This window comes from Lacerta agilis, chromosome 4 (genome assembly GCF_009819535.1).
Source record: "Lacerta agilis isolate rLacAgi1 chromosome 4, rLacAgi1.pri, whole genome shotgun sequence".
In the NCBI taxonomy this organism is placed as follows: Eukaryota; Metazoa; Chordata; class Lepidosauria; order Squamata; family Lacertidae; genus Lacerta; species Lacerta agilis.
The window spans coordinates 22230309-22258191 of NC_046315.1; the positions used below are offsets into that span (position 1 = coordinate 22230309).

General features: G+C 45.3%; 2 protein-coding genes across 2 annotated transcripts in view; one reads left to right on the forward strand and one right to left on the reverse strand.

Moving 5' to 3' along the window:
• Window positions 1-3852, reverse strand: part of MICU2 (mitochondrial calcium uptake 2) — a 64381-nt gene extending 60529 nt beyond the window's left edge. The window contains exon 1 of the mRNA XM_033146315.1: window positions 3613-3852. Coding sequence (XP_033002206.1) covers window positions 3613-3828 — 216 coding nt within the window. The 5' untranslated portion in view covers window positions 3829-3852. The remainder of the gene's footprint in view (window positions 1-3612) is intronic.
• Window positions 3853-26349: 22497 nt separating this feature from the next.
• Window positions 26350-27883, forward strand: part of FGF9 (fibroblast growth factor 9) — a 37673-nt gene continuing 36139 nt past the window's right edge. The window contains exon 1 of the mRNA XM_033146316.1: window positions 26350-27740. Within this exon, the coding sequence (XP_033002207.1) occupies window positions 27464-27740 (277 nt within the window). The 5' untranslated portion in view covers window positions 26350-27463. The remainder of the gene's footprint in view (window positions 27741-27883) is intronic.

The following is a 27883-nucleotide window of genomic DNA, read 5'->3' on the forward strand; positions in this document are numbered from 1 at the left end:
CTAAATTCTAAAACAGGAAAGATCCAGAGCACAGGAAAAAAATGGAGGGCGACTGAAATTATTCACAATTAGAATAACTGAAAGTCATCGTATTTTAAATTAAATGTGGAGAATTACAAGAGTCACTACATTTTAACAAAAGTTTAGTTTCAGAGGTGGACAACACAAAAGTCTAAGCAACATGACGTATATATGGATTAGTACATTTCAAGTGTTCAGAATGGTTCGTGCACAATAACACAGTAATCTTTACTAGAGAACTAAGGCCGCAAAGTTTCCTTATATTGTAGATTTGTGAGTGGGTGGGAACTAGCAGCTCTCTTAAGGCCTTCCAGGCAATTTGTAGTTAAAAGTTTGAACCAGGGACTTCCCTTCATTCTATCCTCAGTTGTTATGCTACACCAGTTCTATTATTATTGGGTGTCTAGAAATAGACACAATGCTTCCTATTTGGATCTGGAGACTCTCTGTACTCACCAGGAGACATAAGGTTTATTCTATTTCACTTCCCCTAAGAAACAAAGCATTGATATTTGGAATGAAAGTAACCCCAGACAGCAACCATGTAATTCCCATGGCCTTTTAAGGAAAGAGATGGACATAAAGGGTGTTTTGTAAGTAACTTCTTTTTAAAATCATGAATGTCCTTATTTGTTTTTAAAACATATGGCTTCCTACATGATGCGATTCAGACAGCATAGTTGAGCATTTTACTTGTGAAATATTTTTTTCTGATTGAGTAAATATATATTAATCTTACAGGAACCAATTCAGTACATTTTTATGTAAACAAAGTTAAGCATCAGGTGAGCTACACAGATAACACAAGCTCCTAACTTTTTAGACACTGACATTCTGGCATTGTGCAAATGGGATAAAATATTGTCCATCAGAATATACCGGTATGTTATACTAGAGAAGCACAAGCTAAAGTTGTGCCATTATAAACTAAAGGAAATGAAATATTTGATACTTTGATGTATTTTTAGTGACTAAACTTTAGCTTCATACAGCTGAACAATGAATGCCCTAGTGATAAAATCTTATACATGACTGCTCAAAAGTAACTTCCATCAGCCCAATGGAACTTAAAATGCATATAGCAGTTAAGTTATAATGACTGCATTATGGCAAATTACAACACCACAAGGTGATGTAAACCAGTTACAATTCATTGATTGTAACACTGAAAACAGATGTTTATTCATCCACAGGTACTGCCAGTGACTAATACCTTTGTTATCCTATAATATATGCTATTAAGTAGAAGCAAGTACACTTCCTCCTGTCAGGTTTACTTACAACAACAGCATTGTAAGCACTGACTTACTCGCTTAAAGTGAAATGTAATTGTGCTCCTCATATATTGTTGCCAATTAACTTCCATATATCTTCCTTCACATCTTTTGTCAAACCATTTTATTATTTTATGCGAACAATTAGTATACTACTTAACTACAATTGTCTCTAAGTGGTGTACAAGAAATATAAAATCAGACTTCAATTTTAAAGCCTGCTAGAATAAAAAAGTATTCAGTGAGCTCAAGATATACAGCCTGTATGACTAGAACTGGAAGGGAGTTCCACAAAATTGGGCCCACAATACTGGACACAGAAATCCTGGTAGATATATAGGACACAAGTAACAATGACTTTCACAAAGATCTCAGTGATCTGGCAGGGATAAATGGGATTAAAAATCATTGAGGACCTAGACTGTCAGAGACATCATAAATTTATAAAAGATCCCTGAACCTGGCCCTGTGCAAGCTTTTGAACACCTGAGTTATATGCTGCCAATAGTATGTCCCCATCAGCGGTTTACCTGCAGTATTTTGTACCAACTGGAGCATCTGAAATAGGTCCAAGGGGTAGCCACACATAGAGCACCTTGCAATAATCAAGGTTTGAGATTAGCAATGCATGAATCACGATGGTCAAACAATCCCTGTCCAAGAATGGCCACAGTACCATAGCTGGTAAATGCATTCCTAGTCACTGAATCTACCTAAGCTTCCTTTAACAATGATGGATCCAGGAGCTCCGAACGTGTTCTTTCATAGGGAGAGCAACCCCATCCATTAACAGGCAACTGGTTGATCTCCCAGACACAGAAACCACCAACCCAGTGTGCCTCCATCTCCCCAGGGTTCAAGCTCAGTTTAATTGCCCTTTACTTTCAGAGGACACCAACTTCTGATTCAAACCTACCCACCCTTCCTAAAGTAATTTTCCTAACACTGCACAACAGCACTGCTTCTTTTTCAAATTCCAAGAATCAGTACAGTACTGGAAAGCCAGCAAGCATTGCATTTATTTTCTAGATAAGCCATTCTCCCCCTCTCCCCACAGCCACATATAACCACTTCCTTGAGTTTTCCTCTTTTTTTTACTCCACCTTTAGGTATCGGCGCTGCAACTCAAAACTATAAAACTGCCCTAAGTGGGGTTGTTTTGTTTGTTTGTTTTGCATTAATGTCTAATGTTTTACAATTTTTCATGTGCTGTAAGCCGCCCAGAGTGGCTGGGGTATAATTATTATTATTATTTACACCATTATATCCATGTTTCACATTGTCTCTCCCATGACAAAAGTGCCAGCAGACTCCCTTAGACCTTTGAAGCACAAAAAACCCCAGCAGCAATAAATGAGTGGACAGCACTTGGGCAAACATTTCTATTTTATGCTTCTTTATTCAGCCTCACAGAATTGATTTTTAAAAAACCCTTTTCACTGTTGTGTTACTGTGCTTATTCTGCATCTATTATTATTATTATTATTATTATTATTATTATTATTATTATTATTATTATTATTAAGCTCTAGCTGATCCCCACTGCTTGAAACTGTCCCTTTTACTGTCCTGCATCGCCAGTAGTGATGTATGCAAGTGAGAGCTGGACCATAAAGAAGGCTGATCACCGAAGAATTTATGCTTTTGAATTACGGTGCTGGAGGAGACTCTTGAGAGTCCCATGGACTACAAGAAGATCAAACCTATCCATTCTGAAGGAAATCAGCCCTGAGTGCTCACTGGAAGGACATATCCTGAAGCTGAGGCTCCAATACTTTGGCCACCTCATGAGAAGAGAAGACTCCCTAGAAAAGACCCTGATGTTGGGAAAGATTGAGGGCACAAGGAGAAGGTGACCACAGAGGACGAGATGGTTGGACAGTATTCTCGAAGCTACCAACATGAGTCTGACCAAACTGCGGGAGGCAGTGGAAGACAGGAGTGCCTGGCGTGCTCTGGCCAAGGGGTCACGAAGAGTCGGACACGACTGAACGACTAAACAACAACAACATCCTGCGCCTAAAGATGACAATTCATGCATCTAGAGACTCTTGGGTTTCCCAGAGCTTAAGCCCCAACGAGGCGTGCCAGGTACTGAAGGTGGGCCCCGTTTGTTCTTGCTGCGACAGGACTGACGCGGCCACCCATCTGAAATGCCACGCGGCCCGGGCATACGCTTCCGTGAGAGGCGGGTTATGAATATTTTCCATTCGGTGGATGGCAGGGAGCCGCGCAAACCGCGCGGAAACCAACCAACCGACGAACAGGTAACACTAGAGCAGGGTGGGCCGGCAGCGGCTACTCGTCTCCTACCTACCTCAGCCAGGACTGTCAGGAAGCCGCCGCTCCCGCCCTGCCCGCTCCATCCTCCGCCAAAGCCCACGAACGCGCCGCCTCCGACCAGGGCGGCAGTGGTAAGCCAGGGGCCCACCCGGGGCCTGTGGGCCCGCAGGCTGCTCAGCACCGGCGCCCCGCCGCGCCTCACGTATCCCCGGGAGACAACCGCCCAAACGGTTCTCCAGGCCGCCGCCATTTTTCCGGAAGTAGGAAGAGCGCCGCGAGCACCTTTCAAGAACTATAGACTTTTCAAGAGTCAGATTCGTACGGTGCTGCTGCTGCTTCCGGGATGATGATGATGATTTCCCCCGCCACGCCTCTCCTTCACACACGTACCCTTGCTGGGGGAAATTGCAGCAGCTGTTATCCTTTTCTCATGAAGAATATGTATATGTGTGTGTGTGTGTGTGTGTGTGTGTGTTTTAAGCAAAACTTAAAACATTTGATAGCGTCTTTATGCAAACCAATGGAGCCCAAGCCAAGGCTTCTTCTGCATGCGACTTGAAGTGGTAGCTTTGGGCTGCAAGCAGGTCTGAAAGGGCACTCTCGTCAAAATGACATCGGGAACTGCAAACCCGCAGCTTTAACAGCAATATATTAATAATGGACTGTTGTCATAAACTTTCCTCCCAAATCCGCAACTTTCATTATGGGTGGAGATTGTGGAACTGGAACCGGCAATGCAATTCTTATTTTCTAAAATCTAAACTCATTCCCCCGCCCTCACACATACACAAAATAAGACCTGAAGCACAAAGAGGAAGAACGCCCGTCTCCGCTTTTGTTCTTTTTCAATTTTGGTTGGGCACCTCGATCTCAAACGACGCCGCTGTTTTAGGCTATCTTCTCCGTTGTGTCCTAGGGGAGGCAGAAAAAGAAACCCACGAAAAGGAACTTGGAAGTTCTGCCTCATGATTAAACTGCCATTCTGTACTTTTGCTATGTCTACAAACGATTCCAGCTGTTAAGAACACGAAGTTTCCCTCTCTCTCTGCGCACGCGCGATTTCCACAGTCGTTTCCATCGGGAAAAGAGATCGTGTGAACCCTGCGCGTGGGTGGTGGGAGAGGTGGTGGTACTGAAGTCGCGGGGTTGCTCTGTCCTCCGTTCCCCTTCTCTTTTCTTTCCATTCAGTTTTGGTGTTGGGAGAACCAGAGACAGACCAACATCAGATCTGAGGCGAAAACACAGTATGGGGATCTTATGATTATTACTAGTATCTTATTTTTATTTTTATTTTTATTATTTTATTATTATTAAATTTGTATACTGCCCTTCATCTGGACCAGCCTCCATTGTAGGCATGAATCCACAGCCTTAGCCCTGCCAGGTTTGGGGGGTGGCAGGTGCTCTCCCACCCTAATTCAGTATTTTCGTGAAAACTCCAGGAGCCCCAACTTCTTGTAGGGACTCACACCTATCACTTCTTCCTTTCCATTTGCTTTGGTGCCCAGCATGTCTACACACCCCACTTTACTAATAGAGGGAGTGATGCTCCTGTGAATTAATGCTTTCGTCAGCCTTAAATTGCATCTCCCAGTTTCATAACATTATAATTACATCAAATTATATTACTCACATTGCACTTTAAGATTTCAGAGTCCCTAATAAATACTTCTGCTTTTTAAGAGATAAAATTAGCTTTGCTAATCTTGACATGTTTTATTTGCACCCTTGAGGGCAATTTCTCTCTTTCTCGCTTTATGTGTGGCATATTGTGGAAGGTCTTTTAAATATAAATCAGTTTCCTTTCTCATAGTGTAGTGCACCTTCTGTCCCTTCCAATGGGAATTGCACAGAAACCACTTTCAGTGAATTGTGTCAAAAGGCTGCAGTCCTCACAGAACATACACAGAAGTAGATTTAACCAATCTACAATTATCCACAGTCCTATGAGCACCCATGTAGAATTAAAACAACACTTTTAATTCAGCCACTCAATAACTGCTTTGGTATCAACCTATAATATGCTTATCTGTTTTAAAAATAAGGGTGCAATCAGAAAAGAAGCAGAGGATGTGAGCTGAAGTTCAAGCAGGAGGAAATAACATGCCCCTGCTCACCATTGGCATGCAGGCCAAAGAGAATCCAGAGCTGGTGTGAAGTGGTGCCATTGTAGGGGCTATGGTTGTATTCCAGAGTATGAGATACTTCCAGAGTGTGAGATATGGTGTAAGTGTTCTGTCCTGTGCTGCCCATGTCTGACCTATAACTCCACCTCGTTTTCCCATTTCTCCAGTGCACTTTTGACAGTGCAGCACTCCAGTGTTAGGGACGTGAGTGGCGCTGTGGTCTAAACCACTGAGCCTCTTGGGATTGCCAATCAGAAGGTCAGCAGTTCAAATCACTGTGACAGGGTGAGTTCCCGTTGCTCTGTCCCAGCTCCTGCCAACCTAGCAGTTTGAGAGCACACCAGTGCAAGTAGATAAATAGGTACTGCTGTGGCAGGTAGCTAAACAGTGTTTCCGCGCGCTCTGACTTCCATCACGGTGTTATGTTGTGCCAGAAGCGGTTTAGTCATGCTGGCTCCATGACCCAGAAAGCTGTCTGGAAAAACGCCAGCTCCCTCGGCCTGAAAGCGAGCTGAGCGCCGCTCCGCAGCCTCATATTCGCCTTTGACTGGACTTAACCATCCAGGGGTCCTTTACCTTTACCTTTTACTCCAGTGTTGCATTTGAGCAGTTGCACTCATGTATCTGCCAGTGTGAAAGCACAGGAAGGGCTTCCACCATAACCCATAGCCCCACAGCCCATATACTGTATCTTCATTACAGGATTGTGCTCATAATTTATTTTGTACCTTTCCTAGGCATTAATTGAGCCGTATTATCCATATTCAAATATGGGGGTATTGTTTTTTGTTTTTTTTTAGTAAATGTATTTTGTGTTTTTATGTTTTAAACTGCCCTGTAATATTTGGACAAAGGGTAGAATAATAATAATAATAATAATAATAATAATAATAATAATAATAATAATAATAATAAATCATTTCAAAATTATTTAGAAATACAAAGTTCACTGTTTTCTAGTGTGTTAAGTCACCCCCCGCAATGCCCACCATACAAGAAAAAAGATATCTGAAGAAGTGTGCATGCACACGAAAGCTCATACCAAGAACAAACTTAGTTGGTCTCTAAGGTGCTACTGGAAAGAATTTTTTATACATAAGGACAGTAATTCAAACAGAAAAAATGGCTCTTTCCTGTGCTGCAAACCATACTGACAATATTTGCAAATTCCAAAGAAAATTACGATTAGGGAATTGATAAATAAGAGTTCCTGGTGTCATTTGCAGAAGCAGCCTTAAAAATAAACACTGGTGGTACAGAAAGGTTTCTAATTAATGGCTCAGTGGGCCATAAAGCTGTGTTTCCTTTTCTCCCAAATTGCCATTCCTCTTTCTCCTGGATCATATCACTGTGCAAACTTAGCAAGCCCCAAATCATTGTGAGGAGGAATAGCATTTCCAAGTTTTAAAACTATTTTTAAAACCTGTCCAGGTTCTACCCTCCTCCCTTGCAGCTGTATAAACTTCCCTAGCCAAAAATAACATGATGTTTGATTAATTGAGATGTCCGTATGTAATAAAATCAAGGGGTATTCCTGTATCTGGGCTATATAAAACCTAGTTCTTATCTTCCATCTAGTCCTTTCTTCCCTGAAACCTTTCAACTTTATTCATCGCTGACCCTCCACCAAGATGACACCAGCAATGTGGGACTGTGTTGGATTTAATTAGTACTGTAGTAGAACAGCAGCCAGCAACTAAAGAACCTAACAGCAACAATGCTTAAGGTGTAGGAATAAATGGGTCTGAGTATTCTTAGCCTACCTCCAAGTAAATTCGTACTGGTACTCTACCAAAAATGTCTCCATATATTCCACATTTTCTATGAAATAGGGACTTTCTATTGATCTATCATCTCTATCTATCTATCTATCATTTATCTAAATTAAACATTTAAAAACTTCTCTATACAGGGCTGCCGTCAGATGTCTAAAGGCTGTATAGTTACTTATCTCCTTGGTTCGGGGGTTGCATAACTCTATACTCTCCAACATTTCTCCGATGAAAATAGGGAAAAGAGGGACATTCCAGGATCAAATAAGAAACTGGGATGGTGTCTGTCAATCCAGGAGTGTCCCTGAAAAATAAGGACACTTGGATGGTCTGGTCTCCTACTCATATATTTCGGTTTATTAATTTAACCGAAATACCATATATTTTGGTCATGTCACAACTTTTTAGCACTCCTCATTTCGGGAATATGAAAGTTGAAAAATTCAACATGTCTTAATTGGTTATGTCTCCATGCATATACACAGGATGCACAAAAATAATGAATTATAATAGGAAAGTGGTTTATAGGGAGCAAAGAAAGGTGGAACTGACTCTCACAGGATACTGAACCTGTGGCCCATATTGGTTTGCATCTCTTGTCCAATTAGCACAAGGATATATTTTGGTCATGTCACAACTTTTTAGCACTCCTCATTTCGGGAATAGGAAAGTTGAAAAATTCAACATGTCTTAATTAGTTATGTCTCCATGCATATACACAGGATGCACAAAAATAATGAATTATAATAGGAAAGTGGCTTATAGGGAGCAAAGAAAGGTGGAACTGACTCTCACAGGATACTGAACCTGTGGCCCATATTGGTTTGCATCTCTTGTCCAATTAGCACAAGGATTTACCTTTGCTCAGTGGGACTTCTCCCCCTCCCCTCTCCATGCATCCCTCCCCCCACCCTGTCATAAATAAGTGGCAAGGTTTGCACAGGAACAGCCCTCGTTCTGACTCATCTATGGGCTTGCTGCTTATAAACATGTCTGCAGTTTATGAGCACAATCCAAAGAATATTCAACCAGCTTTAATTGCCTATGGAGGCTTCCCTACCAATGTAAAAGGCAGCTTCAAATGAAGAAGAAGAAGAAGAAGAAGAAGAAGAAGAAGAAGAAGAAGAAGAAGAAGAAGAAGAAGAAGAAGAAGAAGAATTTATTATTTATACCCCGCCCATCTGGCTGAGTTTCCCCTGCCACTCTGGGCGGCTTCCAATCGAGTGCTAAAAACAATACAGCATTAAATATTTAAAAACTTCCCTAAACAGGGCTGCCTTCAGACGTCTTTTAAAAATAGGATAGCTGCTTATTTCCTTGACATCTGATGGGAGGGCGTTCCACAGGGCGGGCGCCACTACCGAGAAGGCCCTCTGTCTGGTTCCCTGTAACCTCACTTCTCGCAGTGGGGGAACTGCCAGAAGGCCCTTGGAGCTGGACCTCAGTGTCCGGGCAGAACGATGGGGGTGGAGACGCTCCTTCAGGTATACTGGACCGAGGCCGTTTAGAGCTTGAAAGGTCAGCACCAACACTTTGAATTGTGCTCGGAAACATACTGGGAGCCAATGCGGATCTCTCAAGACCAGTGTTATATGGTCCCGGTGGCCACTCCCAGCAGTGGCGGAGTAAGGCTCCGCGGTACCCGGGGCGGCAAAGGAAACGCCCCGGGGGCAGGGCGTCGTGACATCACATTGTGACGTCATGACGCTCCGCCCCCAGGGCGTTTCCGGGGGTGCCGACGCCGCTTCTGCAGCCCTCTTTTAAGCCGAAGAGCTCGCTTTTAAGCTCTCCGGCTCAAAAGGAGGCTGTGGAAGCGGCGATCTGATGACAGAGTGCGCCTGCGCGTGCAGGCGCACTCCGTCGTCGGGCCGTGCGCTGCCGCTCCCAGGGTGACGGAGGGAGCGGCAGCGCGTGGGAATGGTGGGAGGGGCTGCCTCTTGTCACCCCCACGTGCCGCCGTTCGCTCCGTTGTCCCAGGAGCAGCAGCACCGCACACACCGTGCGCTGCTGCTCCCGGGGGGACGGAGCCAGCGGCAGCGCGCGGGGCTGACAAGCGCCGGCCCCTCCTACCACTCCCCACGCTGCCGGTCACCCCGGGAGCAGCAGCGCTGCACGGACAGGGTGCTCCCTCGGCCGTGCGCTGTTGCTCCTGGGGTGATGGAGAGAGCGGCAGCGCTTGGGAATGGCGGGAGGGGCTGCCGCTTGTCACCCCCATGCGCCGCCGCTCGCCCCGGGAGCAACAGCGCACGGCCGAGGGAGCACCCCGTCCGTGCAGCGCTGCTGCTCCCGGGGTGACCGGCGTTGCCTGGGGAGTGGCGGGAGGGGCGCCGCTTGTCGCCCCCACCCGCCGCTTGTCGCCCCCACCCGCCGCTTCTCGCCCCTGTCGCCCGGGGGCGTACCGCCCCCACCGCACCCCCCTAGCGACGCCCCTGACTCCCAGTCACCAGTCTAGCTGCTGCATTCTGGATTAATTGCAGTTTCCGGGTCACCTTCAAAGGTAGCCCCACGTTGACCGCATTGCAGTTAGTCCAAGTGGGAGATAACTAGAGCATGCACCACTCTGGCAAGACAGTCTGCAGGCAGGTAGCCTGCGTACCAGATGGAGCTGGTAGACAGCCGCCCTGGACACAGAATTAACCTGCGCCTCCATGACTCTCAGGCTGCGCACCTGGTCCTTCAGGGGCACAGTTACCCCATTCAGGACCATGGAGTCCCCCACACCCACCCGACCCCTGTCCTCCAAAAACTTCTGTCTTGTCAAGATTCAACCTCAATCTGTTAGCTGCCATCCATCCTCCAGCTGCCTACAGGCACTCACACAGGACATTCACCGCCTTCACTGGTTCTGATTTAAAAGAGAGGTAGAGCTGGATATCATCCACATACTGATGAACACCCAGCCCAAACCCCTTTCCTCATGGCTTTCCTCATGAGGTTTTTCTTCCAGCAGCATAGGAAGAAAGGGTTAACCCTCTCTTCACTTCCTGCAATCCCAATTGTGATCAGTCCCCCCAGTGGCTGATATGTGCATTTTTTAAAAAGTGCACATGAAATGCAAAGGTGCATTTAGTGTTCTCTTCTAGTTCGGTCACTCATCATTACTCTGTTCTGTGTAAGTAGTTCCAAAGAGGCTGCTCAGGAGGCCATTGCAAACAGCAAGCTCAGAACCTCAAATGCTAAATACTTCCACTGCACTCATTATACATTCCACACTGGGTATTAGTCCACATTTTAATACACGGGATTACTCAGCATTAGCTACCTTTTCTGATTGCTCATATACTCCTACCTCATTATGCAGCAAAGACTCAGCAATTTCACTGAAACGGCGATATTGTGATCTCAGAACTGAACTGAGTTCTCCACCAAATAACAATTACGAGCCCAATATTAAGCATACTTACGTGCAGGTTCAGCCAGTCCAAAACATACACTTTCTGCTCTCAGGCCCTCCCTCTCTTCCTCCAATACTCCATTTTACTTCAAATGGGAGGGGGTTTCAGGGTTGTCTGAACCTCCCCTTACTTTCAGATAATATGCGATGGCAGGGCTTGCCGCAGCCATGCCCAGCACTTTTGACACATTTGGAAATGGGCTGTATGCATGTACACCTTCTTCTCACATCTGCTTAATGCATGGATAGTGGCAACATGGCTTCCAGATGCAGTGGCTCATCCAACAAACAACTCTCCCCTCTAATCCGAACCCCCTAAGTTTGCTTAGGACCACAGGTGTTGGCAGTAAATCTAACCACAAAGGGATACAGTCCTATGCTTACTTGAAAGTGGCTTCCATTTAACTGAATGGGACTATAGGACCAAGTTTTTGCTTGGGAGTAAGTTTCCTTGAAACTAATGAGACTTAACCTCCAAATAAAAATGGTTTGTGATGGTAAGCTCTTTCAAAGCGATTAGTTTGCCGTGTTCATTTGCAAAGATCCCCCCCTTACAAAAAAGCAAAAAACTTGCAAGGGTCCCTTCCAACTCTACAATTCTATGATTTTGTTCTGAGGTTGAAATAGAAGTAACGAATTTGCACGAGCGATTGCATTTTTCAGAGCCTTTTGTTACGTATTTCTACAGCTTCCTTAGAAAATAACATTTGTTGGGAGAGAATAGAATCTCTAAAGTGAAAACCAGTAATGTACATTATGTCAGAGAAAGGTAGGCTAGGATACAGCACCCTGACACCCCATTTTCTATCTGTGAAGAGTTCTTAGTATCTGTCTACCTACATACCTACCTAATCCACACACAAATACACACAATCCTGACCTGCAGATTGAAATGGTACTGTACAGCTGAGGAAAAGTTTTAGCACATGATCTTGAGAAAGGACCTCAGCTGTGAGTGATCAAATTAACACTCTATTCACACCTTTAGAACGTGTTTGAACATGTAAAGAGGAGAGGTCATAAAAAAAACATAAGAACATGGCTGCTGGATCTTCAAAGGCCTATCTAGTCTAGCATTCTGGTCCCTCGGTGGCCAACCAGATGCCATAGGAAACCCGCAAAAGGCATCACAGCAGCTGCACTCTCCCACTTATGTGCCCCAGTGACTGCTATTCAGTCTTCTTGTCTAAACTGGAAATAATATTGTGACATCAGGACTAGCAGACATTGACAAAAAGGTGCAGGATCTTGTATAGTCACTCCACACACACCCCAGCATTCAGTGGAAGGTGTGATGGAGCTATTTCTGTGTACATCGCTATGATTTCATATACATAATCCGGAACCCTGATTGAGCCAGGTTCTCAGATCAAATGAATTACTCAAATACAACAGCTACCTGTAACTAAAATATGTAGTAAAGCTACAAGAAAAACACACACCCCTCTCACAAACAAGCCTATTAAACCAGCATAATGTTAACACCAAATCAAAGCAGGAAATTCAGTAAATGTGGCTGGGGCAACCCAATCAGATGGGCAGCATATAAACAATAAATCATTATAATATTATCATCAGGGAAGTCCTTGTCTAAGCAGGTGTGTAATGAAGAGCCAGCAAAATGCCAATATCAATGGGGCCTCTCATATTTCAGCAGGGAGAGCGTTCCAAACACTGGCTCTCACCAGTGAATAAGCCCACCTCTGCGTTATCACAAGCGGATCAAGCCTTGACAAAACTAACCAGGTCCCATTTGTTCTTAATGCCAGGCATTAAGGAAATTATTGTTACCAGGCAGTGGAAATTATTGTTGCAACTTGATTGCCATTAATAGCTACTTCAATCCTCTGATCAGCTAATTTGATTTGCTGTCATTGGCTGCTGGTGGTGTAAATCAGGATGGTGATGATATGATATGATATGATATGATAATGATGGGATGGTATGCATGGGGAGGTTTGTTCATACCGGTAAGTGTGCCTCTTCCTTAATCTGAGTTACAGCCTGTGGGATTGAGTGCTCTGGTTTGTTTGTTTTTTTGACCCTGGCAAGTTTTGTTTCCTCCCATCTCCTACCAGGATCCTGGAGGAGGGTCAGTTCTACAGGAGCCCTTTCCCACAATACTGTTAGGGAGCTACTACGCAGGAATTAATGTCTGTTCTATTCCCAGGATGTGCACGCACAGAGAGAAAGGGTGAGAGCACACAATAATCTGACACACTAGAGAGCTATTTCATTGAGAGCATTAAACCTCCAATAATGGAGTCCACAAACCTATCCGAGGGGCAGCTATTATAAATCTGCTCTTACTATACAGATCAGTTAGGAGACTGAGGAGTCAGTCAATCATTCTTCAGTGGCAAACGGTCAGGTTACTAACACCCTGCTTTGGAGGTTATTACAGAATGGATGAATACAGGAAATAGAAGATACAAAGGAGGCTTCAGTATTTTGTACTAATGAGGGGGTTCTCAATTATTCTTAGCATTTAGCTTAAACGTGTTACAAGTATGCAAGCGTGTCCCTGTTTTCTATTTGTAAAAGGTTGGAGAGCAACAACATCTCCATTTTAATGTGTTTTGCAGTGCCTTTGTCAGGGCTTTCACAACATCGGGAGTATAATTAATTATCACCAGTTAATACGAGATATGAACTGCCAATTAGCACATGTGCCTCATCATAGACGAGAAATGCGTAGGAGCAACCTCAGGCATTTTTGGCATGTTTCACTTGTGCTTCCTTCTTATCTATCTTAGAATATACCCTACAGATATAAATTACATGAAACCACATCAGTACTTACGAGGCAGTGAGCTCTGGCTGATTGATAATGGGATTATTACTCCTGTACTTAAAACATGACACTTGAATTCACGTAATCACTTCATCCCCACAGACTGAAATAATTCTCATTCTCACCATGAGGATGAGCCAGCTTTCTCTATGGGCTCATGCCAGTTCCTAGAAGTGATAAAACATAATTATGTCATAGGATATTCATGCGGAGCACGGAACTGCAGCAGTAAATCAAGGACTGCATTCAAAATTGCAAGTTTGACTTGAAATCCTGTGTACTGAAAGTTAACTCAGTTCTCCAAGTGTCAATCCTTATGTAGCCAAAGGGACACACCATCCATGCAACAGAGGGAGGTATCAACAGGGTTGGGGAACCACAAGATTTGCAAAACAAAACAAAACAAAAAATTCCTTCCAGTAGCACCTTAGAGACCAACTAAGTTTGTTCTTGGTATGAGCTTTCGTGTGCATGCACACTTCTTCAGATACACTGAAACGGAAGTCACCAGACCCTTAAATATAGTGAGGGAGTGGGGAGAGGTATTACTCAGAAGGGTGGTGGGAATGGGTGATCAGCTGATAGGTGTGGAAAACCTGTTGATGACTGTTAACAATTTGCAGATACAGTGGTACCTCAGGTTACATACGCTTCAGGTTACATACACTTCAGGTTACATACTCTGCTAACCTAGAAATAATGCTTCAGGTTAAGAACTTTGCTTCAGGAGAATAACAGAAATTGTGCTCTGGCGGCACAGCGGCTGCGGGAGGTCCCATTAGCTAAAGTAGTGCATCAGGTTAAGAACAATTTCAGGTTAAGAATGGACCTCCAGAACGAATTAAGTTCTTAACCTGAGGCACCACTGTATACAGGGGGAAATTCCCTAGGGGAGGAAAGAATTCCGAAACCGTCCAATGAGAACTGAGCATGCTCAGCAGAGATGGAATGCTGACTGAACAGTTGGGGTGGGAGATGGGGAAAGGGTATCTTGTATGTAACAAAAATTTGATAAGAAGTTGAAAAAAAGAAATACATACAGGTAGCTCAAACCACAACAAAAACATTTCCTTCTGCAAAACTCTGTTGAAGGTCCCACTTCTATTTTATATAATTACACCTGCTATGTTGTAGCTTTGGGTCTGCCTTAGAGGTTGGTATTTTTCTGCTTCAATTTTAATCTTATTTGTATCTGTTTCTTCTACATAGCCAGGCCTTACTTAGGCCTCAGAAATAAAGGTTGAATTAAATGAAGAGATTGTAGTAACTGGTGGGTAAATGAATACCCTACCTACAAGTAAGTTTCAGTACATTGTTTGCAGCCGTAGTTACATACCTAACCTAAAACGGTATAAAGACTCCACTCACTTACACAATGTCCTTTTGATTTTACAAGGCTCAGGCCATGGTTTAAAACGGAGGGTGATAGAGGTCAAGAAAATGTTCACTCCATTATCAGAAAATGGACAATATAGATTGTGGCTAATACAGTGGTACCTTGGTTTAAGAACAGTCATGTTTATGAACGATTTGGTTTACGAACTCTGCAAAACCGGAAGTAGTGTCCCGGTTTGCGAACTTTACCTTGGTCTAAGAACAGAATCCGAACAGTGGAAGGGCATCGGTGGTGGGAGGCCTCATTAGGGAAAGCACACCTCGGTTTAAGAACGGATTCGGTTTAAGAATGGACTTCCGGAATGGATTAAGTTCGTAAACCAAGGTACCACTGTATAGTGTAAACAAGCAGTGGGAGCACATTGGCAAGCTTTAACAGGTTACCGGGGGGGGGGGATGTTCAGAAAACATCAGTATCTTATATAGGTTGAAATTTCCAGGTGTTACCCAAACAGAGAAGACACACTAGAAAACCTACAGTATTTAATATGTGATGTGAGTGTTCCATGTGAAGAGCCCACACTGTGAATGCGCAGAGGCTTCATCTGAATGCTTCTTCCCCTTCAAAAGAGACGGGGAATATTGTGGGAATCAGTGTAGGCCCACACAGACACACTTTACACATTATGTACAGGCTGCACCACATGCTACAAGACGTGTGTGTGTGTGTGTGTGTGTGTGTGTGTGTGTGTGTAATGAACAAGTCGAATTCCTCAACCAACAAAGCTCAATTCTATAAGTTTATCAAATTCTGTAAATCAGAATAAATTATGCAGATGACATACACAATACAAATGCTGTTTGACAAGAATTTTAATCGTTGCAAAATGACACAATAGGAGAAGGGGAAGGGGAATTAATGGGAGAGTGGGTGGCAGTGGAAAAAGGGTCAGGGAAGTTGGCGTGGGGGTTATAAGGATAGGTATTCCTATCTCTGGCTACTGGATACATTTTCAAGACATTTTTGTCTCTGAGTCTTTAACACATGAAGGCTTTCTCTTTCAAAATGTATCTATGTGACCATGAGATCTAGGAAACAGTTACTCACTTAAAACAATAGCAACTAAACTAATTTTCTGAAGCATCTGATGGATGCACAGTGGTCCATTAGAAATAAAGGTTTTGCTTGAGCCTTGATTCAAAGTGCCATTTAGAATCCTGATTCTAACTCCAGATTGAGCTTAGGCAAGACTTTATTTTCTCAATGGGAATGTTATGAGCATATCTCACAGGACTGTGGGGCGGGGGGTGGTGGTGAAGGGTGTTTTGTTGTTGTTTAGTCGTTTAGTCGTGTCCAACTCTTCGTGACCCCTTGGCCAGAGCACGCCAGGCACTCCTGTCTTCCACTGCCTCCCGCAGTTTGGTCAGACTCGTGTTGGTAGCTTCGAGAACACTGTCCAACCATCTCATCCTCTGTCGTCCCCTTCTCCTTGTGCCCTCCATCTTTCCCAACACCAGGGTCTTTTCCAGGGAGTCTTCTCTTCTCATGAGGTGGCCAAAGCACTGGAGCCTCAGCTTCAGGATCTGTCCTTCCAGTGAGCACTCAGGGCTGATTTCCTTAAGAATGGATAAGTTTGATCTTCTTGCAGTCCATGGGACTCTCAAGTGTCTCCTCCAGCACCATAATGCAAAAACATCAATTCTTTGGTGATCAGCCTTTATGGTCCAGCTCTCACTTCCATACATCACTGCTGGGAAAACCATAGCTTTAACTATACGGAGCTTTGTCGGCAAGGTGGTGTCTCTGCTTTTTAAGATGATGTCTAGGTTTGTCATTGCTTTTCTCCCAAGAAACAGGCATATTTTAATTTTGTGACTGCCGTCACCATCTGCAGTGATCATGGAACCCAAGACAGTAAAAATCTCACTGCCTCCATTTCTTCCACTTCTATTTGCCAGGAGGTGATGGGACCAGTGGCCATGATCTTAGTTTTTTATGTTGAGCTTCAGACCATATTTTGCACGCTCCTCTTTGAAGGGTGTTAAGTGTTGTGAATTCTGTAAATGTGCCAAATCCTCTAATTCTCTGCTTTAATCACAGCAGTGCAGAAAACTAATAATAATAATAATAATAATAATAATAATAATAATAATAATAATTTATTTGTACCCCGCCCATCTGGCTGGGCTTCCCCAGCCACTCTGGGCAGCTTCCAGATCACTTTATATTCTTCCTACGAAAAACACTTCCAACATGGTTGTAGTTTTAGACGTTACAAGAAAGACCATCTCATCTACACACCTTAAGGCTTGTATATGAGAGCTGCTGTTACATATGCCTAGTTAATAATATTACAGTATTTATTGAATTGCAGTAAAATTATGTAAATTGCATTTACAAATGTCATCTCCTGTTCAATTGGTGCATATTTGGGAAGTATATGGGATGGTGAAATGCAGCTATAGGGAACCAGCTGGGAGACAAATATGATGACTCACTGCTGGTCTGAGATAGACTGGGGGTGATAAATTAAATTTTGATGACCATTAGTGAGAAACACAGCTTTTGAATGCCACTATTATTCAGAAAGAAGGGGAATGCGCCAACAGTATGGTCAAAGGGAGCCCTGGGTAGAAGAGGAAAAACTACAGAATTGTGCTTCTCTGGTAAAATTTGGGTTTTAATATTTGCAGGAGTAATTAAAAATGCAACTACTTGGGTTGGAAATGAGGGGAGAGGAGAAGAAAAGAGAGGTTTTATATTATATAGCAAATGTAGATTTCTCATGAGACTTGGCTGGAACACCGCCTACTCATGGATGATTAATGATAGCTTGCAATCCCATTCTGAGTTTGAAACTCATGAGTAATGAAAACATCAAAGTCCTAGGTTAGTGGTTTGAAAGCTCTTCATTTGAGGATGGGGGGGAATAGAATTTTCTGTTTCAATTGTGCTTATCTATCAGCAGTTGTATTTCAATTCAATGCCCTCTTGTCTACTTTCTGCCCTAATTCAGGCACTCCTATCAAGCCTGGTATTTGGAAATTTATAAAATGAGGACAGTGTATTGGGTTTGGAGAAGGAAGCCTTCCTTAACAACAACCGCCTTCTTAACCATGAAACTTATTTGGCGAGCCCAGATTCCGCGCTAAGAAAAGTAGAATTCTGCAACCTATATAAATTATGCAAGGTAAGAATACTGTATCAATATAACAAACTAAATATTCAATGTTTAACAACTTGGGACCTATGAGATTGCTTTACCCCACATGTGCCCGCTGGATCGCTTTGATTGGTGGAATGGAACTGGCACTGTAATAGGTGCCACATAATACCAGGCCGGTTTGCATTTGTAAGAATTTAGTTATTTGGTGTGGCAGTGCCTAAACTTTGGAACTCTCTGCCTATTGAGTTCAAGCAGGTGCCTTCCCTTTATTATTTTCAGCAACTGCTTAAAACCTTATTGTTTAGAAAAGCCTGCCCAGATGCTGAGGAAGTCAAAGTAATTCTAATCGGCTTTAGAATTTTAAATTTCGTATGGTTGTATATTTTTCTTGCTTTTACTGTTTTATTTTCTGTAAACTGCTTTTGAGTTTTGTCTTTTTACAATCAAGAGGCGTATAAATTTTATACGAAATGGGTGAATGAAGTGTGTGTGGTGTCCTAGGCTGGCAAGGCAAAAGATGCAACTGAAACGGTAGAATTTAGAAAATGATTTTAGGGCATAATCCTGAGCTCAGAACAGCAGGGCTGAGCAGCTCAGGAGCCGGTAGATCACTGGAGATACAGCGGCACTAGTCCCCATCCTGGCTCAGCTGAAACCAGTAAATGACATGTTGTTGTTGTTGTTGTTCAGTCGTTCAGTCGTGTCCGACTCTTCGTGACCCCATGGACCAGAGCACGCCAGGCACGCCTATCCTTCACCGCCTCCCGCAGTTTGGCCAAACTCATGTTAGTAGCTTCGAGAATACTGTCCAACCATCTCATCCTTTGTCGTCCCCTTCTCCTTGTGCCCTCCATCTTTCCCAACATCAGGGTCTTTTCCAGGGAGTCTTCTCTTCTCATGAGGTGGCCAAAGTACTGGAGCCTCAACTTCAGGATCTGTCCTTCTAGTGAGCACTCAGGGCCGATTTCCTTGAGAATGGATAGGTTTGATCTTCTTGCAGTCCATGGGACTCTCAAGAGTCTCCTCCAGCACCATAATTCAAAAGCATCAATTCTTCGGCGATCAGCCTTCTTGATGGTCCAGCTCTCACTTCCGTACATTACTACTGGGAAAACCATAGCTTTAACTATACGGACCTTTGTTGGCAAGGTGATGTCTTTGCTTTTTAAGATGCTGTCTAGGTTTGTCATTGCTTTTCTCCCAAGAAGCAGGCGTCTTCTAATTTCGTGACTGCTGTCACCATCTGCAGTGATCATGGAACCCAAGAAAGTGAAATCTCTCACTGCCTCCGTTTCTTCCCCTTCTATTTGCCAGGAGGTGATGGGACCAGTGGCCATGATCTTAGTTTTTTTGATGTTGAGCTTCAGACCATATTTTGCACTTTCCTCTTTCACCCTCATTAAAAGGTTCTTCAATTCCTCCTCACTTTCTGCCATCAAGGTTGTATCATCAGCATATCTGAGGTTGTTGATATTTTTTCCGGCAATCTTAATTCCGGTTTGGGATTCATCCAGCCCAGCCTTTCGCATGATGAATTCTGCATATAAGTTAAATAAGCAGGGAGACAATATACAGCCTTGTCGTACTCCTTTCCCAATTTTGAACCAATCAGTTATTCCATATCCAGTTCTAACTGTAGCTTCTTGTCCCACATACAGATTTCTCAGGAGACGGATGAGGTGATCAGGCACTCCCATTTCTTTAAGAACTTTCCATAGTTTGCTGTGGTCGACACAGTCAAATGCTTTTGCGTAGTCAATGAAGCAGAAGTAGATGTTTTTCTGGAACTCTCTAGCTTTCTCCATAATCCAGCGCATGTTTGCAATTTGGTCTCTGGTTCCTCTGCCCCTTCGAAATCCAGCTTGCACTTCTGGGAGTTCTCGGTCCACGTACTGCTTAAGCCTGCCTTGTAGAATTTTAAGCATAACCTTGCTAGCGTGTGAAATGAGTGCAATTGTGCGGTAGTTAGAGCATTCTTTGGCACTGCCCTTCTTTGGGATTGGGATGTAAACTGATCTTCTCCAATCCTCTGGCCACTGCTGAGTTTTCCAAACTTGTTGGCATATTGAGTGTAGCACCTTAACAGCATCATCTTTTAGGATTTTAAATAGTTCAGCTGGAATATCATCACTTCCACTGGCCTTGTTGTTAGCAAGGCTTTCTAAGGCCCATTTGACTTCACTCTCCAGGATGTCTGGCTCAAGGTCAGCAACCACACTACCTGGGGTGTATGAGACCTCTATATCTTTCTGGTATAGTTCCTCTGTGTATTCTTGCCACCTCTTCTTGATGTCTTCTGCTTCTGTTAGGTCCTTTCCACTTTTGTCCTTAATTGTGGTAATCTTTGTACGAAATGTTCCTTTCATATCTCCAATTTTCTTGAACAGATCTCTGGTTTTTCCCATTCTGTTATTTTCCTCTATTTCTTTGCATTGCTCGTTTAGAAAGGCCCTCTTGTCTCTCCTTGCTATTCTTTGGAAATCTGCATTCAATTTCCTGTATCTTTCACTATCTCCCTCGCATTTTGCTTGCCTTCTCTCCCCCGCTATTTTTAAGGCCTCATTGGACAGCCACTTTGCTTTCTTGCATTTCTTTTTCATTGGGATGGTTTTCGTTGCTGCCTCCTGTATAATGTTACGAGCCTCCATCCACAGTTCTTCAGGCACTCTATCCACCAAATCTAAGTCCTTAAACCTGTTTTCCACTTCAACTGTGTATTCATAAGGAATTTGATTTAGATTGTATCTTACTGGCCCAGTGGTTTTTCCTACTTTCTTCAGTTTAAGCTGGAATTTTGCTATAAGAAGCTGATGATCAGAGCCACAGTCAGCTCCAGGTCTTGTTTTTGCTGAGTGTATAGAGCTTCTCCATCTTTGGCTGCAGAGAATATAATCAATCTGATTTCGATGTCGCCCATCTGGTGATGTCCATGTGTAGAGTCGTCTCTTGTGTTGTTGGAAAAGAGTGTTTGTGATGACCAGCTTGTTCTCCTGACAGAACTCTATTAGCCTTTGCCCTGCTTCATTTTGAACTCCAAGGCCAAACTTGCCAGTTGTTCCTTTTATCTCTTGACTCCCTACTTTAGCATTCCAATCCCCTATAATGAGAAGAACATCCTTCTTTGGTGTCATTTCTATAAGGTGTTGTAAGTCTTCATAGAATTGGTCAATTTCAGTTTCTTCAGCACTGGAAGTTGGTGCATAAACTTGGATTACTGTGATGTTAAAAGGACTGCCTTGGATTCGTATCGAGATCAATCTATCATTTTTGAAATTGCATCCCAGTACAGCTTTCGCCACTCTTTTGTTGACTATGAGGGCCACTCCATTTCTTTTACGGGATTCCTGCCCGCAGTAGTAGATATGATAGTCATCTGAACTGAATTCGCCCATTCCCGTCCATTTTAGTTCACTGATGCCTAGGATGTCAATGTTTATTCTTGCCATCTCATTTTTGACCACATCCAGCTTACCAAGGTTCATGGTTCTTACATTCCAGGTTCCTATGCAATACTTTTCTTTACAGCATTGGACTTTCCTTTCGCTTCCAGGCATATCCACAACTGAGCGTCCTTTCGGCTTTGGCCCAGCCGCTTCATCAGCTCTGAATCTACTTGTACTTGTCCTCCGCTCTTCCCCAGTAGCAAGTTGGACGCCTTCCGACCTGAGGGGCTCATCTTCCAGCGTCATATCTTTTATATGCCTGTTGTCTTTGTCCATGGAGTTTTCTTGGCAGGGATACTGGAGTGGGTTGCCAGTTCCTCCTCCAGGTGGATCACGTTTGGTCCAAACTCTCCACTATGACCTGTCCATCTTGGGTGGCCCTGCACGGCATAGCTCATAGCTTCCCTGAGTAATTCAAGCCCCTTCGCCACGACAAGGCAGTGATCCACATGTTGACATGTTGGTGTGCACTCAGAAAAAGGGAAGTAGTGGGGGCATGTTGGTGTGCGCTCAGAAAAAGGGAAGTAGTGGGGGCAGGACGGGGGGGGCATTGCGCTGGATCCTAACCCCATAGTCAAGCTCTGGACCTGACATACTTTATGCCAGTTTAATACAAAGCAGCATAATTTAGGCTGGTGCGCTGTATGGTTCCGCCACCCTCACCCCGCACCCCAATTTAATAGATTGCCATAGTGATAAACTATTTTTCCAGCCCACCTGCCACCTTGCAGCCAGAGACTTGAATTGCTGCTCAATGGTCCCACTTTGCATACTGTATTAATTTCTTTCAATTTGCTTGCTTCCTATGACTCTATGGGACTCGTCTTTAGATGGCATTACTTCACTTACACCAAAGTCTGCAAAGCCAGACCTGTTGAGGTTTTCTTGGGGGGGGGGTGTCATGGGCATTGCCAAGGGGGGGGGAAGGGGGGCAGTGGGCCCCCTTAAATCCTCAGAAATTATTGAAAAGCATTAAAAATTAACTGAGGTTCTGCCCCCCAACAATAGCTCGTCCCTTGTAATGTCCTCTTTTGGGGGGCATTTTTTACCCATGATCCCCCCCCAAACACTCAACAACTTTTTGCTTCCCCCCCCCATAAAAATCCTGGCTATGCCAATAGGGGTGGGGTTCACCCTTGTTCACACTGCTGGGCAAGGCCGTGAGCTTATTCCCCAGCAGAATGAGGGGAACACCCCAAACTGAGCCGGCCTGGCTTTCCACATGTTGCACCCAGTCCTGCCCTGACAGCGCCCCTAGCTCCACCGAACATAGGAGCATGGTGAGAAAGGCAGAAGTGAGGCAGGTCTGCTTGAATGAACTCCTACAGGATTGCCTAATGCTCTTTGCCTTTGTTCAGGTGAAGGCATCCATAGGAAATAACCACAGGGATCATCGTCTAAGCCACTGCCTCGTCTAAGCCACTGCCTCGAGGCAGGAAAGTGGAGCTCAGCATCTTGACAGATGACTCTCTGTAGCCACTCCTTGCAAGTTTCCGGTTATGGAGATTTCCTTTGAAAGAGCCTGCTATTTTCACAGGGACAGCTGAACACAGGAGAGATTGAGAGGTGGGATTAAGGAGAGAGAACCTGCTCCGACTTCCTGGTTTTCTGTGAAAATGAAATGGACCATATGGGACCTGGAGCCTGCAGGTTGTTTCTCCCTCTAATCCAAAACATGTTTAAAGCAATTGAGTGGAAGAACAGGAATTCTCCCGTGAGAAGAAGCCGGCTGGGCTGTTTCAGAAGACTCATGGCATTTTCACAAATAATGCTTGTAAATGGCCTTTGGAAGCCATTTCTACAGCTGACATTTCAATATTTTTTTCCTACTGCATTTGTAATTCAGATGAAATATATGCACTGGGCAGAATCTGTGCATTTGATTACAGCTACTTTCCATTTTCTGTCCTGCCTCATTGGTTTTATTATCTATTACATTTCTTTACCCTTCCCTAAAACGAAGAGTGAAAGGTTGGCTACAAATCAATAAAATGACATTCACAATGATATTCACAAGCGGTGCATTCTAGATTAAAAAGCATCTGTGCAACCTGATCCTATCTGTGTTTACTCAAAGGTAAGTCCCCTTCCAAGAATGCCTCACACAATTTTGTGTGTATGATTGTGCCTGTCACTTGCAAAAACACCACTTGTGAACACTGTGACATGCAAAACAAAGGGCCTGTACATACTCTAGTTCTTGTAGCCTTTGATTTACAAACCCAATCCATGGGGAAATGCAATCAATCCATTTTATTAATTGAAACATCATGAAAAGTACCTGTCATAAGGTGCTTCTATTGGAGGAGGGTGTAATTCTTCAAGATATTGCAAATGGGTAATTGGCAACAGTTTACTGTTTCCCCCAGAAAGGGTAAACCTGGATTAAATGGAGTAAAAATATGGGCTTTTTGCCATGTGAATGCAGCCCTTCCACCCATCCAAACTGCATGCATGAGGAGGACCAACCCACAATAAACTCCTGTCTGGAAGCACCAATGGGTAGCTTAACAGGAAACTTGGACCCATGGGTGTAGCCAGGATTTATTTTAGGGGGGCAGGCTTCATGTGGGGGGCGATGGCAGAACCAAGTTATCTGCGACGCAAATGGTCAGTTAAGTATTTTTATTTATTTACCTGATGTGTGTGTGTGTGGGGGGGCAGCTGCATGGCACTGCCCATGCAGTTGGACCTGCTGAATTTTGCAGTGGCCAGGAAGGCAGAAGGCTCAGCTGCAGTTCTGCTGCACAATGATGAAGTCACTCTTGCTGGGAAACATGCTGAAAGTCCAACTACGTATTTCCAGAAGCATAGAGTTGTGTCTAATCCGGTGCATCAAAAAGTGTTGTGTCTTGTGGCTCCTTAGAGATTCAGGTTTATTCTGCAGAAGTGCTCAAAGTTATTTTAAAAGGCTCTGGGTATCCATTGGTATACATGGGGGGTGTGTGTTTTGGGTGAAACTGGCTCTTGCTGTGGGTGCAAAAATCACCTATCAGACTATGCAGCATTTAGGTGTTGTGGCGATGTGATTCCGCTGTCACAGTGAGATCAAATGCAAGAGAAGCTACCAATCTTCCCCACACCATGACTCAAGGGTGGGTTTTTGGGTGTGTGTGTGTGTGCGCCAATACATATTGCGAAGGACACAAAGGGTATATCTCTGTGGGTATCAAGGCTGCCTGTTAGACCCTGTTAGACATGTAGATCCTGCAACCCAACCTGGCATTCTGCATATGCTCAAATGTGCCCGTGTCAGTTACCCCCAGCTGGAAAAAGAGCTGCTGAGTCTGAGCACTCATAAATCCCAGGTCTGAAGTTATTCATATCGCCATTTGAACCAGGCATCTATTATAGATCATCCCAGACTTCTTTAACTCACTGGAGCTTGGCCTGTGGTAATAATTTGAATAACACCACTCACTGGGTGTTTTTGTTTTGTTTTGTAGCGCAGTACTTGAGAAGGTCGTTGGTTCATCACCAACGTCTCCAGAAGGGGCTGGGAGGAGCCTCTCTCTTAAACCCCGCAGAATGACTGCAGACCACAGGGAGCTACTATGATCTGGTGGCCGAACTCAGTATAAGACAGCTCCCGTCTCCCCAGGGTGGGCTTGCGGCGCCCCTATGACGAGGAGCCATTTCCCGACGGCAGCTTCAACGGGCGTGGCGACCGGAAAAGCCCTTCCCCACGGAGCGGAGCACGTGGCGGCGCCTCCAGGGCGTCTCGCCACGTGCGGCGGGGCGGGACTAGTCCTCTCGCGGCTCCTCCCCGTCCCAGTTCCTCGCTCCCTCGCAAGGGCCCGGGGTTGCTGGATGCTGCAGGAGAAGCGGGAGACCGCGGGGCGGTATCTGGTTCCCTAGTAGTCCTATAGACGCATTTCAGTGGCGCGCCCGGTTAGCAAGTGAGCGCTCCTGCAGAGCAGTCAGGCACACACAAAGCAGAGCCCCGCTGAATTCGGCGGAACTCGTACCCTTGTAAACGTGCGCAGGATCGCAGCCCGTTTTATCTCCCAGGGGTTTGTTTCCGCGCGCCGATCGCGCCGCGCGCTTTTGCCTTCTCCCCCGATCCTAAGGCGCGTCTACTGCACACCCCGCTTACTGTGCGCGGCGAGCCTAACTTACTCCCAGGTAAGCGTGCCCTGCCCAACCTTCACTTGGGAGTAGGAAACGCGCACACAAAGCGTGCACACCTCCCGGTATATAAGCCCAGGCTGCGCAGCAGGCTCGCCGCGCGAGGGACCGACTTGCAAACGAAATCGGCAACAGAACTGGGCTGGCTGGAGAGGTTTTCCTCGCTCGCTCTTCCCCTCCTCTCCGGAAGGACGCCCCGCACTAGTGGATGACCCAGCACCTAAGCCCGGGACCCCCACCTTAAAAAAAACGAAACAAAACACGCTTTGACCCAGCGCCGCGCGCGCTGCACCCCCCCCCATCTCCTTCCCCACCCCCGGTTTTAATCCCTGCGCCCAGGAGCCCCTGGATCCGCGCGCGGCTCAGAAGTTGTCCGCCGCTTTCAAGCTGCAACGCCGCCGAGCCTGGCGTGCCGCAGACCAGCAAAAAGCCCGAGCGAGGGAGCGACTGGCTGGCTGGCTGGCTGGCTGGGCTTTCGCGCGAGGCGCTTCGGTGGCATCGAGCTGGCTGGGATGGAAAGGGGCCGCCGCCGCCGCCGCCGCTCTAATGCAGCAGGTAGAGTTGCGCGCTAGGACCTGGGCGGAATCCGTGGCCGCCCGCAAACTGGACTACCTTAAACCCAGCCCAATGCCTCTTCCTGCGCCACTTTTCCCTGCGCGCTTGGATGGAAGAGGCACAGTCGAGAGCCGCAGCTCGGCACTGGAGGACGGCGGCAGCAGCGGCGGCGCGGCACCGGGAGCCCTGCGGAAGCGGCACCTGTTCCCAGGCGAGGCAGCCGAGAGATAGCAGCCGTGGGACGCGGCTACACTCCGCGTTGTTCGGCGCGGATCGCCAGCCCGGCTGAGCCCAGAGAGGCACCCGCGGTGCCTCCTCCGGAGAATTCGGGATAATAGGATCTGGACGGCAAAAGTTTTCTTTTATTTGGATTTTTTTATTATATAAAAAAAATCTCTCCCCCCCCCCTTCCGGGCGGTGGAGAGGGGGATTCGTCTCAGCCAGCCAACGTGAGGTTTCCCACCCACCCTGCTCTTCTTTTTCTTCTTCTCCCGTTTTTCTCCTTGCAGGATTCCATGCTGATGTATGCAGCCAGTTATAGAATAAAAACAGCGCATGCCTTCCTGGAGTCAGAATCCATAAAAAATCCTGGCGTCGCCTGTGCATCTTAAATATATCTGCCTATATAACAATAATCGGTGCGTGCAGCTCCCATTAGAAAAAAGCCTCAGGCGCCGAAGTTGCTATGGTCGTACTGCTCCTAAGCCCCATGGAGAAACTACGGATTTTTAGCCTCATTACGGTCGGATGGGCAGAAGACCCCACAGCTTGCTAAGAGCTGGAGGAATATAGATGATCCCTCGCCCTGGACCCCTCCAGACCCGTCTGATGTGTTTATAAATATGTCCGTGTGCGGCGCTTTCTTAAGACTAACAGCGGCTTGACCTTGAACCTGGGACAAGTCGAAGCAGCAGATCACTTTCAAAAAATATATATCCTACTTATTATTATTGATGGATTAAAGCAAAGGACATTCTTTCTTCCCCTCCATGTAACTACAAGTGGGAGGGGAGAGTGGAGTGGAAACACGTCCTCCCCCCCGACCCACCCAAAAAAAAGGGGGGGAAGAAAAAGATCTCTACCTTGGGTTTTTGGGCACCAGCGTTACAGTTTTGCTTCAAAAACGAGCTCGCCTTCCTCCCCCCTTCCTCCTCCCTCCCCCTCGCTCCTGATGGCTCCCTTAGGTGAAGTTGGGAACTATTTCGGCGTCCAGGATGCGGTACCCTTTGGGAACGTCCCCGTCTTGCCGGCTGATAGCCCCGTGTTGTTAAGCGACCACCTGGGCCAGGCGGAAGCGGGTGGGCTACCCCGGGGCCCTGCGGTGACGGACCTGGATCACTTAAAAGGGATCCTGAGGCGGAGGCAGCTCTACTGCAGGACTGGATTTCATTTAGAGATTTTCCCCAATGGTACGATCCAAGGAACCAGGCAAGACCACAGCAGATTTGGTAGGTATGGGCGATTTAACCTTCTGGTGGCCGTGGGGCTGACAATGACAGAAGTTGGGTCTTAAAAAACAAAAACAAACCCATCAACAACCAAATAAAATAATATTATGGGATGGAGAGTCGATGCTGAGGATTATTGTTGT